Source organism: Trichomonas vaginalis, chromosome V, assembly GCF_026262505.1.
Source record: "Trichomonas vaginalis G3 chromosome V, whole genome shotgun sequence".
NCBI lineage: Eukaryota > Parabasalia > Trichomonadida > Trichomonadidae > Trichomonas > Trichomonas vaginalis.
Genome location: NC_067207.1, coordinates 16,532,194 through 16,546,914, shown reverse-complemented (window position 1 = coordinate 16,546,914; position 14,721 = coordinate 16,532,194). Strand labels below are relative to the sequence as shown.

Sequence of the window (14,721 nt, the reverse complement as noted above, 5' to 3'; positions counted from 1 at the left end):
TTTGTGTCTTTAACAAGAAACTATGCTAAGTTGTTTTACATGTAAAATTTCGTGTTAAAATGTTTCTAATGCATAAAAAGAGAGAATCAACAGAATAATCGTAAAATTTCAAATAATTATGATATGGCAATATGATCACAAATAGTAAACTTCGAGCGAGATTGTCAATAGATCTATAAAAATGAATTTAAGTAACAAAAAATAACAAATATTTTTATTGTGGAGACTTATGCTTGTGCGATCTCTTCTTTTCTTCTTTAATTTCATCGCCAGGCAAAGTTCTAACCACTGAGTTATGCCTATGCGTACGACGTTTCGTAGAAACTGGTTCAGGATCTAAAGTTTTTGGTGTTTTATCTTCTGAAGGAGCCATTACGCTTGACAGATCGTCGAAACAGTCAAGGAGACAAACCTTGAGCTTGACGACTCTCTCCGGCACTTCAACAACTAATACTCTTCTATTTAATGTCGGTTTCTTCATTGTTGGTTCAATAAACATGTCATCAACAACTTTCTCAATGTTATATTTACCTTTGCTGCTCTTTTTAGGGCTATTTCGCTTGGATTCACTATTCTTTGTTTTGTCACTTTTTGAAGATTTTTCACTTTTGTTTACATCCTTTGAATTTTCTGAAGAAGATTTTGATAATTGGTTGTATATCATTTCTCTGACTTTTTGGATGTTCTGAGGCTCATCTTTTTTAGGAGCTTCATTCTTCTTTGCTTTGCCCATTATCTCGTCTTGTTCGTCTTCATCTATCTCGACATATTCGTATTCGTAGTCATCTGACGAAGAATCTTCGGAATCTGAGTCTGAATCACTGGAAATTGCATCTCTTTTTAGTGGTGATGGCCTTTTACGATTTGGTGTTTCATGTTTCTTGCTTCCATTGCTTCTTGGACTGACTTTTTCCGCAAATGGATCAGCATTTCTTCGTAATGCGACTCTTGGAGAGGCAGGATTGAGATGCAAGACCTTAGGAATAGGCTTGAAGTCTTTAGGAACTTCTACAAGAGGTCGTGGTTCCTTTGTTGACTCTTGAACAGTGAGAGGACCACTTCCAGAAGAAATTTCGACAAATGGTCGGCCAGGAGATGGCGGGAATGATATCTGTGTTTGTGGTGGTGCTGGATCTGTTACTTCTATCTCTTCCAAAGCGAATTCTTCGTCATCAGATTGAATTTGTCTTAATGCGGGTTTTCTTTGTGGTGGCTGCTCTTTGGGTTGTTCCTTTGGCTTTTGTTGTTGACTTTGTGGCTTCTGTTGGGCTTTCTTTGATGTGTAATCGATCTTTTCCAAAGTTCTAAATAATTTTTCCATTTTTGGTATGTCATCACCACGCCAGAGCTCTCGAACCGAGAACTGTGGTACAAATGACTTGTTTTGGTCGATGACATTCGCTTTACTTTGGAGAGATGAAATAAAAGATTGATCAATTTTGATTCTATCGAACATAAAAGCTGATTCATCCACTCTATCTCCTGATGTCTCGGACTCTGTATCTATTTCTTCACCTTTTGTTGCAATTAAAAGGGAAGATCTGAAAGATTTCATAGCTAATGAACTTTCTTTTTGGAAACAGTGGCCAACAATCTGTTTAACGTTTTCTATTAATATTCTGTCATGGCTTTCCGCTATAATTGAAGCCAACATCTTAGATGCTGCGATCATAACAAAATTATTATAACTTTTTGAGGATAAAAGACGATATAAGAACAGTTCTATTGATTTATATCCTATATTGACTTCAAAAGCAGTGATATATAATAAAGAATACTGTAATAAAATATCAGATGACTTAAAACAGTTCACAATTGATACGGCGGCAAGGCCAAGAACTTGATTTGGATTAAGAGTGAGGCCAAGCTTGAAAACCATCGCTCTTTCGTGGTCATCAGACGAATCTTGTAAAAGTAAGGGTAAACCAGTATTAACTGCATTGAAAATATCTGTAGAGTCATCGATAAATTCATTAAAGTAGGCGCAAAGTAATTCTAAGCATTTGCTGCGGTGAATTGGTTGAAGTCGTAAAGGTTTTTTGTTGTAACAAGGACTACTGACAACAGTATTAGGAACTTTGCATCCTGGTCCGTGCTCATCCATCAAAGATAAATATAAAATCCATACAAAGATTTTCCCTGAATTTTGGGTTTCGCTGTCTGTAACGAACCTATTTAGTAAGTGGAAGATTCCTGGAATATGTGATGCCTTTATTAATCTGTTATAATTGTTTGATGTGCTTGATAAAATGTTATAAGTATCTCTTGGCCAATTTTCAAACATTTTTAATACAATACTAGCAACAGCGCCTGTAACATATCTATGGATCTCATTTTCACACGCTAATACCGATAGCAGAGAGTCAACAAGATTTCCTGATTCAATAATTGTATGAATTATAGTTGTATTAGGAGAAATGTGTAATCCGAGGATTTTCCTTACGAACTGGAAGTTGTTTGACTTTTTTAATATGTTGAACATCTCTTTGATTGTATTTGGCTGTGTTAAAAAGCTAACAAGCTTTGGAGAGTTCATTCTATAAAGTCCTTGAATATCATCACATTTCAACAGCTCTTCAACAGTTACTTTTGGATCTTCGAGGAGAGTATCTATTTTAGTTTTCACTCCCCACATTTTTTTTTGTCAACGAATATGGCGATGTAAGGAATTTATTATTACACTTTTATGAATTTTAACATATAAACGTCTTAAATACCTTCTTTTCCAACTATTATATTCCGAGAAATCTTTCATTTTGTCGGAATGGTTGCCTATTTTTTGATGTGCATGCATTTCACATATCATCAAGTTGAGGCAATGACATTCAAATAAACAGTTATGAATTTTAAGCATAAAATATGATTTTCAAGATTAAAATAATGCTAATATTCGAAGAATAATCTTAAAATTGTTGTAAACAGAAATTCATCAAAAGTGACACCTCAGAAAAGCTAAAATATTGAATTTTTGGAACTTTTGATAGAGCACGTTTTTAAATATTAATTAAAGTAAATGTATATTTTGTAAAGATTCTTTTTAATAAAAAAATAAAATTTTGAAGAAGAACACAAAATCTTCTGAAAAATAATATCACATAAACTCATATTATTTTCTAATATATAACTATTTTATATAAAAATCAAATTCAATGATCTTAAAAGCGAATGATAAACATCAAAATTTACGAATATAATGAGTGGGAATATAATGCTTATCTATCATAAAACCATATGAAATATCAATTTTTGCTTTACGCCTAATTTTTGACGACAATTAGCAAAAAATGTTAAATGTTAACACTCAGTCCATTTGAATATGAAAAATAAAATTGACTTTGATTAAATGTTTTTATTTATCATGCAATTCTTCTTGCGACCAAAGATTTGAATAAAATTTCAAAAAATAAGATAGCTTAAAAAATAATATACGGTAGTGTTTACTAATAGATGAATAGTATATAAATTCTATTAAAATGGATTTGATCCAAAAAATATATAAAATTTGATCATAAATAAAATCGTTTTAAATTACTTCTTCATTTAAATTATAACAATTATTTTTGGTTTTATATTTTTTTGGATCAAATCCATTTTAATAGAATTTATATACTATTCATCTATTAGTAAACACTACCGTATATTATTTTTTAAGCTATCTTATTTTTTGAAATTTTATTCAAATCTTTGGTCGCAAGAAGAATTGCATGATAAATAAAAACATTTAATCAAAGTCAATTTTATTTTTCATATTCAAATGGACTGAGTGTTAACATTTAACATTTTTGCTAATTGTCGTCAAAAATTAGGCGTAAAGCAAAAATTGATATTTCATATGGTTTTATGATAGATAAGCATTATATTCCCACTCATTATATTCGTAAATTTTGATGTTTATCATTCGCTTTTAAGATCATTGAATTTGATTTTTATATAAAATAGTTATATATTAGAAAATAATATGAGTTTATGTGATATTATTTTTCAGAAGATTTCATTCTATATGCCTATGAAAAGTACTCTCAAAACTAACTTTTTCCTAATTATAATTAAATCTAGAATATTGTATTATGCTTAGTATTATTTCATTTTTCTCATTCAATTTAGAATTTACAAATGTCAAAAAATTGAGAGCTGTCACTTTTGATGAATTTCTGTTTATTACACATTAAGGGTGCCCTATAGACGATACACCACCCTCAGAAAAGCACTTTTAAGGCTATTATATTGAGAACTAGAATCTGGATAATCCATTCATTCGAGTTCTAATAAGGTTAATTTTGTGATGTTTACATTATCGTTATAGGGCACCCTTAAGAGAAAAACAATTCTTCTTCAATCTATTGGCGCATTTATTTCTACACGCCAATAAGGAAGGGAAAATTATAAGACACCATGGTGTCTTCAAAACGCTAATTTTTGATATTTTTAACAACCCTAACAATAACTTTTATTGTGATAACAACAAAGCAATTTATTCATATGATAAAACCAAGATTTATTATTGCTGTTCAAATTGTGGAGAAAGTTACACAGTTTTACCTAGTACAACAACAATATTAGATGGAGCTTTTATAAATTCTAAACTTAAAAATAGAAATTTTCCGGGGTGGTGCCATGTGAGGTGAAATTTATCATACACCGATTGGACCTTTTGCTTTCCCGAAAACATAGAATTTATATTGGGGGCCAAATATATGTGCATATATCTATACTAATCAAGCCATATTTACTCATATAGAATTGAGGAATAATGTGTTTTATATAAGATATGAATTTCAAAAATTTTGTTTTATTTCATTTTGAATACAATGAGTTATCTATATATATATTCTATATTGTGTTTGTAAACTCATTTTGGTCACATATCCATTTTTTAATCTGCATCTTATTTGAGATTTCAGATTTTTATCGACAATCATATATGATCACATCGGCATTTGGAGATACTTATATTGTATCTCCAAATATCGATGTGATCATTGTATTTAATTGTATATTGACCAAGAGATTCGGATGCAGAATATTCAAAGTAGATAGTTTTTCCATTCTGTACACATAGGTGCAGGGTGTATCACTGGCACCCTGCATCTATATGTGCAGAATGGGAAAAGCTTGCACTTTTACCTTTCGATGCGAATGTTGCAAACACTTTTCCCATTCTGCGCATATATATGCAGGGTCTATCACTGGCACCCTGCACCTATATGTGCAGAATGGGAAAAGCTTGCACTTTTACCTTTCGATGCGAATGTTGCAAACACTTTTCCCATTCTGCGCATATATATGCAGGGTCTATCACTGGCACCCTGCACCTATATGTGCAGAATGGGAAAAGCTTGCACTTTTACCTTTCGATGCGAATGTTGCAAACACTTTTCCCATTCTGCGCATATATATGCAGGGTCTATCACTGGCACCCTGCACCTATATGTGCAGAATGGGAAAAGCTTGCACTTTTACCTTTCGATGCGAATGTTGCAAACACTTTTCCCATTCTGCGCATATATATGCAGGGTCTATCACTGGCACCCTGCACCTATATGTGCAGAATGGGAAAAGCTTGCACTTTTACCTTTCGATGCGAATGTTGCAAACACTTTTCCCATTCTGCGCATATATATGCAGGGTGTATCACTGGCACCCTGCATCTATATGTGCAGAATGGGAAAAGCTTGCACTTTTACCTTTCGATGCGAATGTTGCAAACACTTTTCCCATTCTGCGCATATATATGCAGGGTCTATCACTGGCACCCTGCACCTATATGTGCAGAATGGGAAAAGCTTGCACTTTTACCTTTCGATGCGAATGTTGCAAACACTTTTCCCATTCTGCGCATATATATGCAGGGTCTATCACTGGCACCCTGCACCTATATGTGCAGAATGGGAAAAGCTTGCACTTTTACCTTTCGATGCGAATGTTGCAAACACTTTTCCCATTCTGCGCATATATATGCAGGGTCTATCACTGGCACCCTGCACCTATATGTGCAGAATGGGAAAAGCTTGCACTTTTACCTTTCGATGCGAATGTTGCAAACACTTTTCCCATTCTGCGCATATATATGCAGGGTCTATCACTGGCACCCTGCACCTATATGTGCAGAATGGGAAAAGCTTGCACTTTTACCTTTCGATGCGAATGTTGCAAACACTTTTCCCATTCTGCGCATATATATGCAGGGTCTATCACTGGCACCCTGCACCTATATGTGCAGAATGGGAAAAGCTTGCACTTTTACCTTTCGATGCGAATGTTGCAAACACTTTTCCCATTCTGCGCATATATATGCAGGGTCTATCACTGGCACCCTGCACCTATATGTGCAGAATGGGAAAAGCTTGCACTTTTACCTTTCGATGCGAATGTTGCAAACACTTTTCCCATTCTGCGCATATATATGCAGGGTCTATCACTGGCACCCTGCACCTATATGTGCAGAATGGGAAAAGCTTGCACTTTTACCTTTCGATGCGAATGTTGCAAACACTTTTCCCATTCTGCGCATATATATGCAGGGTGTATCACTGGCACCCTGCATCTATATGTGCAGAATGGGAAAAGCTTGCACTTTTACCTTTCGATGCGAATGTTGCAAACACTTTTCCCATTCTGCGCATATATATGCAGGGTCTATCACTGGCACCCTGCACCTATATGTGCAGAATGGGAAAAGCTTGCACTTTTACCTTTCGATGCGAATGTTGCAAACACTTTTCCCATTCTGCGCATATATATGCAGGGTCTATCACTGGCACCCTGCACCTATATGTGCAGAATGGGAAAAGCTTGCACTTTTACCTTTCGATGCGAATGTTGCAAACACTTTTCCCATTCTGCGCATATATATGCAGGGTCTATCACTGGCACCCTGCACCTATATGTGCAGAATGGGAAAAGCTTGCACTTTTACCTTTCGATGCGAATGTTGCAAACACTTTTCCCATTCTGCGCATATATATGCAGGGTCTATCACTGGCACCCTGCACCTATATGTGCAGAATGGGAAAAGCTTGCACTTTTACCTTTCGATGCGAATGTTGCAAACACTTTTCCCATTCTGCGCATATATATGCAGGGTCTATCACTGGCACCCTGCACCTATATGTGCAGAATGGGAAAAGCTTGCACTTTTACCTTTCGATGCGAATGTTGCAAACACTTTTCCCATTCTGCGCATATATATGCAGGGTCTATCACTGGCACCCTGCACCTATATGTGCAGAATGGGAAAAGCTTGCACTTTTACCTTTCGATGCGAATGTTGCAAACACTTTTCCCATTCTGCGCATATATATGCAGGGTCTATCACTGGCACCCTGCACCTATATGTGCAGAATGGGAAAAGCTTGCACTTTTTCACTTGAATGTGATTCATTGAATTTCAATTCGAGAAAGGAGTTTACAAATGCAGGGTATTGTTCCTTTACCCTGCATTCGTAAACTCCTTTCTCGAATAGCTTGCACTTTTTTCAAAGAATGTTAAACATCGAATTTCAATTCGAGAAAGGAGTTTACAAATGCAGGGTAAAGGGACAATACCCTGCATTTGTTAACTCCTTTCTTGTAAAACCTTCCTCCAAAAAAATATAAAGATCACATTCTTCTTAAAACTCTCAAAATCTCATTATTTCAATCTTATAATCATAAATAAACATACTCTTTCTATCTAATATTTCTCTATTCCTTAATTTTCTTATGAAATTTGTTATTTTTTATTTAATTTTTAAAATTTTCAAATTTTTTTGGATAATTTTATTTAATTTTATGATAATTTATTCTATTCAATATATACATGGCACGGCGGGCGCAAAAAGTGACAAAATAGAATACCTATGGTGGCAAGACAAAGGAAACATTTTTGTAAGGCAAACATTATATCAAATACCTTTACTTTGTAATAAGAAATATAATTATAACGAAATTACAAATAAATATTGTTTAATATAATTAATAGCAAAATTCTTTTTTATTATTTCCCTTAAGACCTTACTTATTAAGTATACGTATAACAAGCTTGTACTGCATGTATTAGTTAATAGAACAAAAGAAAATGAGCTCAAATGAAAAAAAATTTCATGCTATTTTGGAAATATGCATATTCGAAGTATGAGAGTTGTAAACACTGAGAATTTTAAGCTTTGGTTGATGATAGTCTTTAATTTTTCTTGAAGTAGTAAATTATTTGATATGAAAATTTAATGGCCAGCATAATCAATCGTGCGTTTCGTTTCTTGATTGAGAAACGATGATTGTGTGCTAATGAATTATTGCGTCTGACAGGTTATGATTATGGATACCTGAAATTAAGCTTTTATGGGAAACATCACCGAGCGCCATTTGGCGCCCCTAATGCTGTTTCTATCGGTATGATTAAGGAGCTTTCTTATGCACTTTCATCACTTGAACTTGAACGCTACAAGATATATGCCCCCCTCCCAATGGGAGGTGGGAGCAAAAATTGAAATGTTTACATTGATTTTTGAATACTTTACAAGCACTCCTCCCAGTGGGCGCGGGCGCAAGTGATCGGGTCAAAAAAAATCATAAAAATATTCAAAATTGCGATTTTAATAGATGTTTAAGAAGTAAATTTATTAATAACGATATTTCATAGTACAAAATGTGTTCAATCTCTTCGTAAATCATTCAAAAAAATCAAAAGAATTTCCAAAATTCAATTTTTTTAGTAAAATATACATCTTTTTCTATCGTCTCCTCCCCACCAGTGGGAGCCACCGGAGGCGCGGGCGGCGCCGCTGGCGCCAAAAAAGTAGCGCCCATCGTGCCATGTATATTCTATTCTCATTATATAATAATATTGTTCATTTTTATTTTTTTAATTTTTCAATGCATATGATAATTTTTAATTCAATTTTTAAACGAATGTTTTGATGGGATGAGCTTACTGAGCATAGGCTCATCCCATCAAAACATTCCCTTAAAAACTTTGGCCTTCATCGAGGCCAGAGTTTACAATTCATCAGCTCAGGGCCAAGTTCCTCGACGGTCGTCCTCATTAGGCCCGATCCGAGAGGAACTTGGCTCTTCATTAAAATCACAAGCTCTGGCCATTGCTAAGGCCAGAGCTTCGCAAACCATCCTCGGGGCCGGTTTCCTCAAAAACCGCCCTGATTCGGGGCGGCCGGAGAGGAAACCAGCCCCGAAAGAGTTCCCATACGAAGCTCTGGCCAAAGCAAAGGCCAGAGCCTGCAAATACAATCCTCAGGGCCGAGTTTTGCGATGATCGTCGATCATGTCGACTGTCTCGCAAGAACTCGGCCCTGAAAGACATACAAATACAGGCTCTGGCCCTAGCAAAGGCCAGGGCTTCGCTTACTGTCCTCAGGGCCGGCTTTCTCAAATGCCGTCCTGATCTAGGGCGGCAGGAGAGGAATCCGGCCCTGGGAACATCCAAATACGAAGCTCTGGCCCAAGCAAAGGCCAGAGCCTGCAAATACAATCCTCAGGGCCGATTTTGAGGGAGATCGTCCACATCATTGACGATCTCCTCTCATTTCGGCCCTGAAAGAAAGAAATACACAGGCTCTGGCCCTAGCAAAGGCCAGGGCTTCGCTTACTGTCCTCAGGGCCGGCTTTCTCAAATGCCGTCCTGATCTAGGGCGGCAGGAGAGGAATCCGGCCCTGGGAACATCCAAATACGAAGCTCTGGCCCAAGCAAAGGCCAGAGCCTGCAAAATACTCAATGTTCAACAATTACAAATCTCATGTCACCCAGAAAGCTATGAAGGAAGCCCTTTCTCTAGGTTAGGACTTCCTTCATAGCTTTCTGGTACTGAGTGGAGTGGTTTTGGCTTCCATTGCCGCTCACTCCAGTAAGATCACGAGATTGTACAAAAGCCACGGCAAGTGCATTCCAACACCATAAATACACTTGCCGTGGAATACGGTTGCGAGTGCCTGCTGCTTCAACCGAGATTTGCAGCAGACACTCGCAATGATAACTAAAATTCATCATAAAGCTGGGAAATGGGCCTTTTCTCAAGGTCAAAGCCCATTTCTCAGCTTTATGATATTGAAACGAACATTTTGAGAGGTTATTACTGTTTTTCCCGGAATCATCTTGAGATTCCGGGAAAGTCATAGCAAGTGTAATCTATTAGCATAGATACACTTGCTATGACACATATATGCCAGCATCTGCTGCTTACCCCCAAATAAGTAGCAGATGCTCGGCATCACATCTTGAGATCCTTATTATCTGCGTATTTTTCATTTTAATATATATAAATGTGTGTGTCTAACACAAGTCTATATGCGCCATGTAAAATATACACTAATACACACATATTGATCATAATTAATAAGATATCAAACTATAAAAACTGAGATATTACTATAAACTATATGTATTATTATTCTATAGGTACCATACTATAAGGTCATATGAATATTATTGAAATTAGACACACTTTATATAATTTTATAATGTGAATAACTTGGGTCATAATTTTTTTTACGTAATTCCTACACGAAATGATCGGCATTACCCTAGTCTATCTGCGTGCAAAATACCAAGGAACAAATCAAATACTCACCATATCTTTTTTTAAAAAAGGTCCAATCGGTGTATGGTGATTTTCACCTCACATGGCACAACCCCAAATCTTCCGGATGGTATCACATCGTTTGGATATTATTCATTTTCAGGAAGTACAATTCAAAATATTACTTTGCCAAAAAGTCTTATTTCCATTCCTGATTAGTAGTATATGTTGAAGGGTTGTGTGACTTTTTTTGTAAACGTAAGAATTCTCACATAATTGAACGATTTTGTATCATTTTTTTTAACATATGAAGTAAAAAATGTATGATTCTTACGGTTTTTATTCTTACGTTTTTGAATAAATCAAGATTTAAAAAATTGACTTCTTACGTAAAATTAAAACTAAGTTAAATTTGTTTTTTCTTACGTTTTTTAATTCGTAAGAAAGCGCGACATTATTAAATAAATTAGTAATAAATATTATATACTAAATCATTAAAAAATTAACATTAATTTTAAAATATATTTATTTTCATGAATGAAAGATTCACTACCATAATGAAATAAAAAAAATAAACTTTAAAAATTCATGTCTTACATTTTTGAATAATTTATTTTTAATTCGTATGAAATGAGCGTCAAAACTAACGACGTTAAAAAATTGGGATTCACAAATGAGGAAATAAAGGATATATTAGATGAGGCGGGTTATGAGGTTGATAAATATTATTTAAGAAATTGTCAAAAATTCGCGGAGTTTTTAAATGAGTTTGATTATGATGGAAAAATGAATAAAGATGATGTTATAAATTTCTTATATCCCACATCTAAAGAAGAAAAACCTAAAGAACCTGATGTTTTCCCTGAATATTATGAAGAACAAATTAAAGATGATGATGAATACGATGAAATTGAAAGACTGAAAAAAATAAGAGATGAAATAGATGAAAAAATTAAGGAATTAAGAGAAGTTGAAAAATATAATGAAAATGAAGTAGAGGGTTTAATGAATATCCCATCTTCAGAATCAGAAGTTCAGAAATCTCATGAAGAAAGATATAAAAATTATGTCTCAGAATCAACACAAAATTTATTAGATGGTGAAATAGACGAAACACTTTCAGAAGAAGGTACTAAATTTATTTGTAAACATAAGTTACAATTTATTGATAATGAAGAATACCCTTGTATCCTACTTTCACCACCTTTAGATTCCGAAAAATTCAAAAAAGCTCTTAAAAACGTGACATATGCAACTAATACGATTAAGAAAGAAGATCATGATATTTACACAAATTATTATTTAAATAAATGCACGGGTGTTGATAAAGTTTTTGATTTATTAGATAAAATATCAAAAGAAACCATTGGAACATATAAAATTTTGTGTGATTGTGGTTTCATTATTGAAGATACCAATAATGTTTCATATGAAAGAACAGCACCGAAGGAAGACGAAGTGGAAAGGTCTATACCATTCGTTATTAAGAATATAAAAGATATGAAAACTTATAAACATTATATTTATTCATTTATTTCAGAAAAAATGGAAGCAACCCATAAAACATCTTCTCATCATTTTATAGCTATTCATACATTCCTTTTCAAAGTTGTGAAATTAAATAAGACAGGAATTAGATTTAATGTATCAGGGTACGCATTCTTGAGTAAATTAAAATGTATTCGTCACGTCGCAGATGATAAAAATTTATGTGTTCTTAATTCATTTTATGGGCTTTAAAAAATAAACTTTATTTTTATTTATTTTTTATTCTTACATAAATGAACAAAAACGGAACCGCTAAAATGAATGATAATCAAATTAGAGCAGAAGGTAGAAGGTTATTTAAACGCTTCTATAACATTCCTGATGGTGTTAATCCTAAAACTCGTAGAAGTTATTTAAATGAAGCAATAGATTCATATGAAGGGTTTGACATTTCATCAGAAAGTGAGAGATTAGCGAGAATGTTAAATGTTAATATTGATTTCTATTATTGTGATCCTCAACCAGAAGACGTGGACATAAATAAGGTAGACTTTCCATTAGTGGAATCAATAATGATAGATCCAGAATTTGAAACAATAAATATTTTATTAACACAGAGTCCAAATGGAAAACTTCACGCTGACAGAATAACAGACGTTGAAGCACTCACCGGCTATAGAGTTTGTCCATATTGTAAAGAAGAAGTTTATTCTATCCGTGATGATCCAGAAAGGAAAAACCAAAGAAGATTTTTAAAGCATTGTGAGAAATGTAAAGAAAATAATGGAAGATTAATTCAAGACGTTCAGTTGCAAAAGACACAGCAACCATATGCACCACATATTACGAAACAGAAGATATATCAGTGGTTATTAGCTCATAATTTGCAGGAATATTATCAACCGACAAGATATTATATTACTTTTGACTTCGAAACATTAGAGACTAAAGAAGAATTACAACTTTCTGAGTGTGCAACTTTGAATGCTTACTTAAAACCATTCATGGTATCATCAACGGTTAAATTAAATGAAAAAACATATACGCGGAATTTTTGCTTAACTTCGAGTGATTCTTTTATTTCTGATTGGATTGAGTTTTTATTTTCAACCTGTTCATTAGTTGTTGAATCAAATATGAGTCAATACAATGAATTATTGAAGTCGCAAACATTAAATGAAAAACAGAAGGAAGCATTTAAAGAACTTCTAGATGAGGAATTCAATAAAGTGAATATCATAGGTTTTAATTCGGGAAAGTTTGATTTAAATTTAATTCTTCGTGATTTAAACACTGCAAAATGGAAAATAAAATCAATGCTGGGTTCATCTTCACAATTTAAGCAAATCATTGTAAAGAAAACAAACACTCCATATGAATTAAGATTTATTGACATCAGAAATTATATAGCGGGTGGGACATTAGACCAATTCACTCAAGATTTCGGAAACAATAAATCACGTGTTAAATCCTTTTTCCCTTATCAATTTATCACATGGGAAAATTACGAAGAAGAATTATATAAAGTGGAACCATTCACTCAAGATTCATTTTATTCAGCATTAACTCAAGAAACTATATCAGATAGTGATTATCAAATATATCTCAATGATGCTAAAAATTTTGAGAATAGATTAGAATATTTTATTCATTATTGCAATAAAGATGTTGAAATTATGATTGACCCAATCGATAAAATTATTGAAGAAACATTTGTTTATAAAATTGATATGCTTCATAATCTTTCTTTATCATCGAATGCATCAATGATTCGTTACGCGTTAGCATATAAGAACTTCAATCCTAACGAAACATATCCAGAAGAAGAAAATGTGGAATCAAGTTTTGAATTAACAAAAAAGTATTGGAAATATAAAATTGATTCATATAAGAAACAAGATGAAAAGGCGAAAAGAGATACCAAAAACAATGTTTCAATGGATGACTATCAATACTATCACGATTTAATCCTTTCATCTAAATGCAAAATGTGTGGTAAAGCGTTTACATATGTAAATAAACCAACATTGGATAGAATCGATAATGAAAAACCACATACCAAAGAAAATTGTCAGTTAATGTGTTGTTATTGCAATGTCGTAAAATCAAATAAAGATGAAGATGTTCAACGTTTAAGAATCAATTTAAGAAATTATGCATTAAAAAATAATTTACCAATGACTTTAGATTCAGTTGAAGCTTATCACATTCTCCGTAATGGAATTACTGGTGGTTTATCAAATGTTCAACATAGAGTAAATCTTAAAGGAATCACGCACATTAATAAACTTTCATATAGTCCAGAAACTAAAACTGTATCAAATGAGGACACCACCAACATCATGACTCATTTCGTTGGAGTTGACTTTAATTCATTATATCCTTCATCATTTTCATCTAATCCTCATGATTTCATTCAATATACTGACCATAAAATGTATATGCCGGGAAGATTGAATGGTGTTATCATTTGTGATACAGCAACAAAGAAAGCAAAAGCACTGGGAATAATTAAGAAGAAAAATACTTTATTCGTGGCTGAAGTAAAGGGTCACATTGATGAAAAATACATTAATGATTACATAAACTTTTTACCGATAATAAGAAACTTAGATATTATCACAGATGAAAAAACAATTGGCAGTTTTATGTATAATTACATGAAATCAAACAATCTACCAGTTGACCAGAAACAGAGAAAATTAACTCAGTTAGCATCAAC

At 33.6% G+C, this 14,721-nt stretch overlaps 3 protein-coding genes across 3 annotated transcripts, besides 8 other annotated features; 2 read left to right on the top strand and 1 right to left on the bottom strand.

Annotated features, from left to right (window-relative positions):
• Nucleotides 1–214: 214 nt before the first annotated feature.
• TVAGG3_0348580 (serine/threonine-protein phosphatase 6 regulatory subunit family) lies at nt 215–2,635 on the bottom strand (the record flags this gene model as incomplete). The annotated part of the gene is made up of 1 exon (XM_001300802.1): nt 215–2,635. One exon carries the CDS (start codon nt 2,633–2,635, stop codon nt 215–217), a length of 2,421 nt encoding a protein of 806 aa, XP_001300803.1.
• Nucleotides 2,636–2,910: 275 nt separating this feature from the next.
• Nucleotides 2,911–2,948: a mobile genetic element.
• Nucleotides 2,911–2,948: a terminal%2Cinverted (terminal inverted repeat of Banshee-A3 transposon ID:TVAGG3_0348570).
• Nucleotides 2,949–4,124: 1,176 nt separating this feature from the next.
• Nucleotides 4,125–4,161: a mobile genetic element.
• Nucleotides 4,125–4,161: a terminal%2Cinverted (terminal inverted repeat of Banshee-A3 transposon ID:TVAGG3_0348560).
• An 8-nt stretch (nt 4,162–4,169) lies between these two features.
• Nucleotides 4,170–4,204: a terminal%2Cinverted (terminal inverted repeat of Kolobok-5_TV transposon ID:TVAGG3_0348550).
• Nucleotides 4,170–4,309: a mobile genetic element.
• A 4,593-nt stretch (nt 4,310–8,902) lies between these two features.
• Nucleotides 8,903–9,250, top strand: TVAGG3_0348530 (uncharacterized protein; the record flags this gene model as incomplete). Its single annotated transcript, XM_001300801.1, has 1 exon — nt 8,903–9,250. The coding sequence occupies one exon, from the start codon at nt 8,903–8,905 to the stop codon at nt 9,248–9,250; it is 348 nt and encodes a 115-aa protein (XP_001300802.1).
• Nucleotides 9,251–11,105: 1,855 nt separating this feature from the next.
• Nucleotides 11,106–11,571: a mobile genetic element.
• Nucleotides 11,373–14,721: part of a mobile genetic element that runs on past the window's edge.
• TVAGG3_0348510 (DNA/RNA polymerase superfamily) lies at nt 13,136–14,001 on the top strand (the record flags this gene model as incomplete). The annotated part of the gene is made up of 1 exon (XM_051231001.1): nt 13,136–14,001. A coding segment is annotated over one exon (866 nt), but the record flags the coding sequence as incomplete, so codon positions are not given.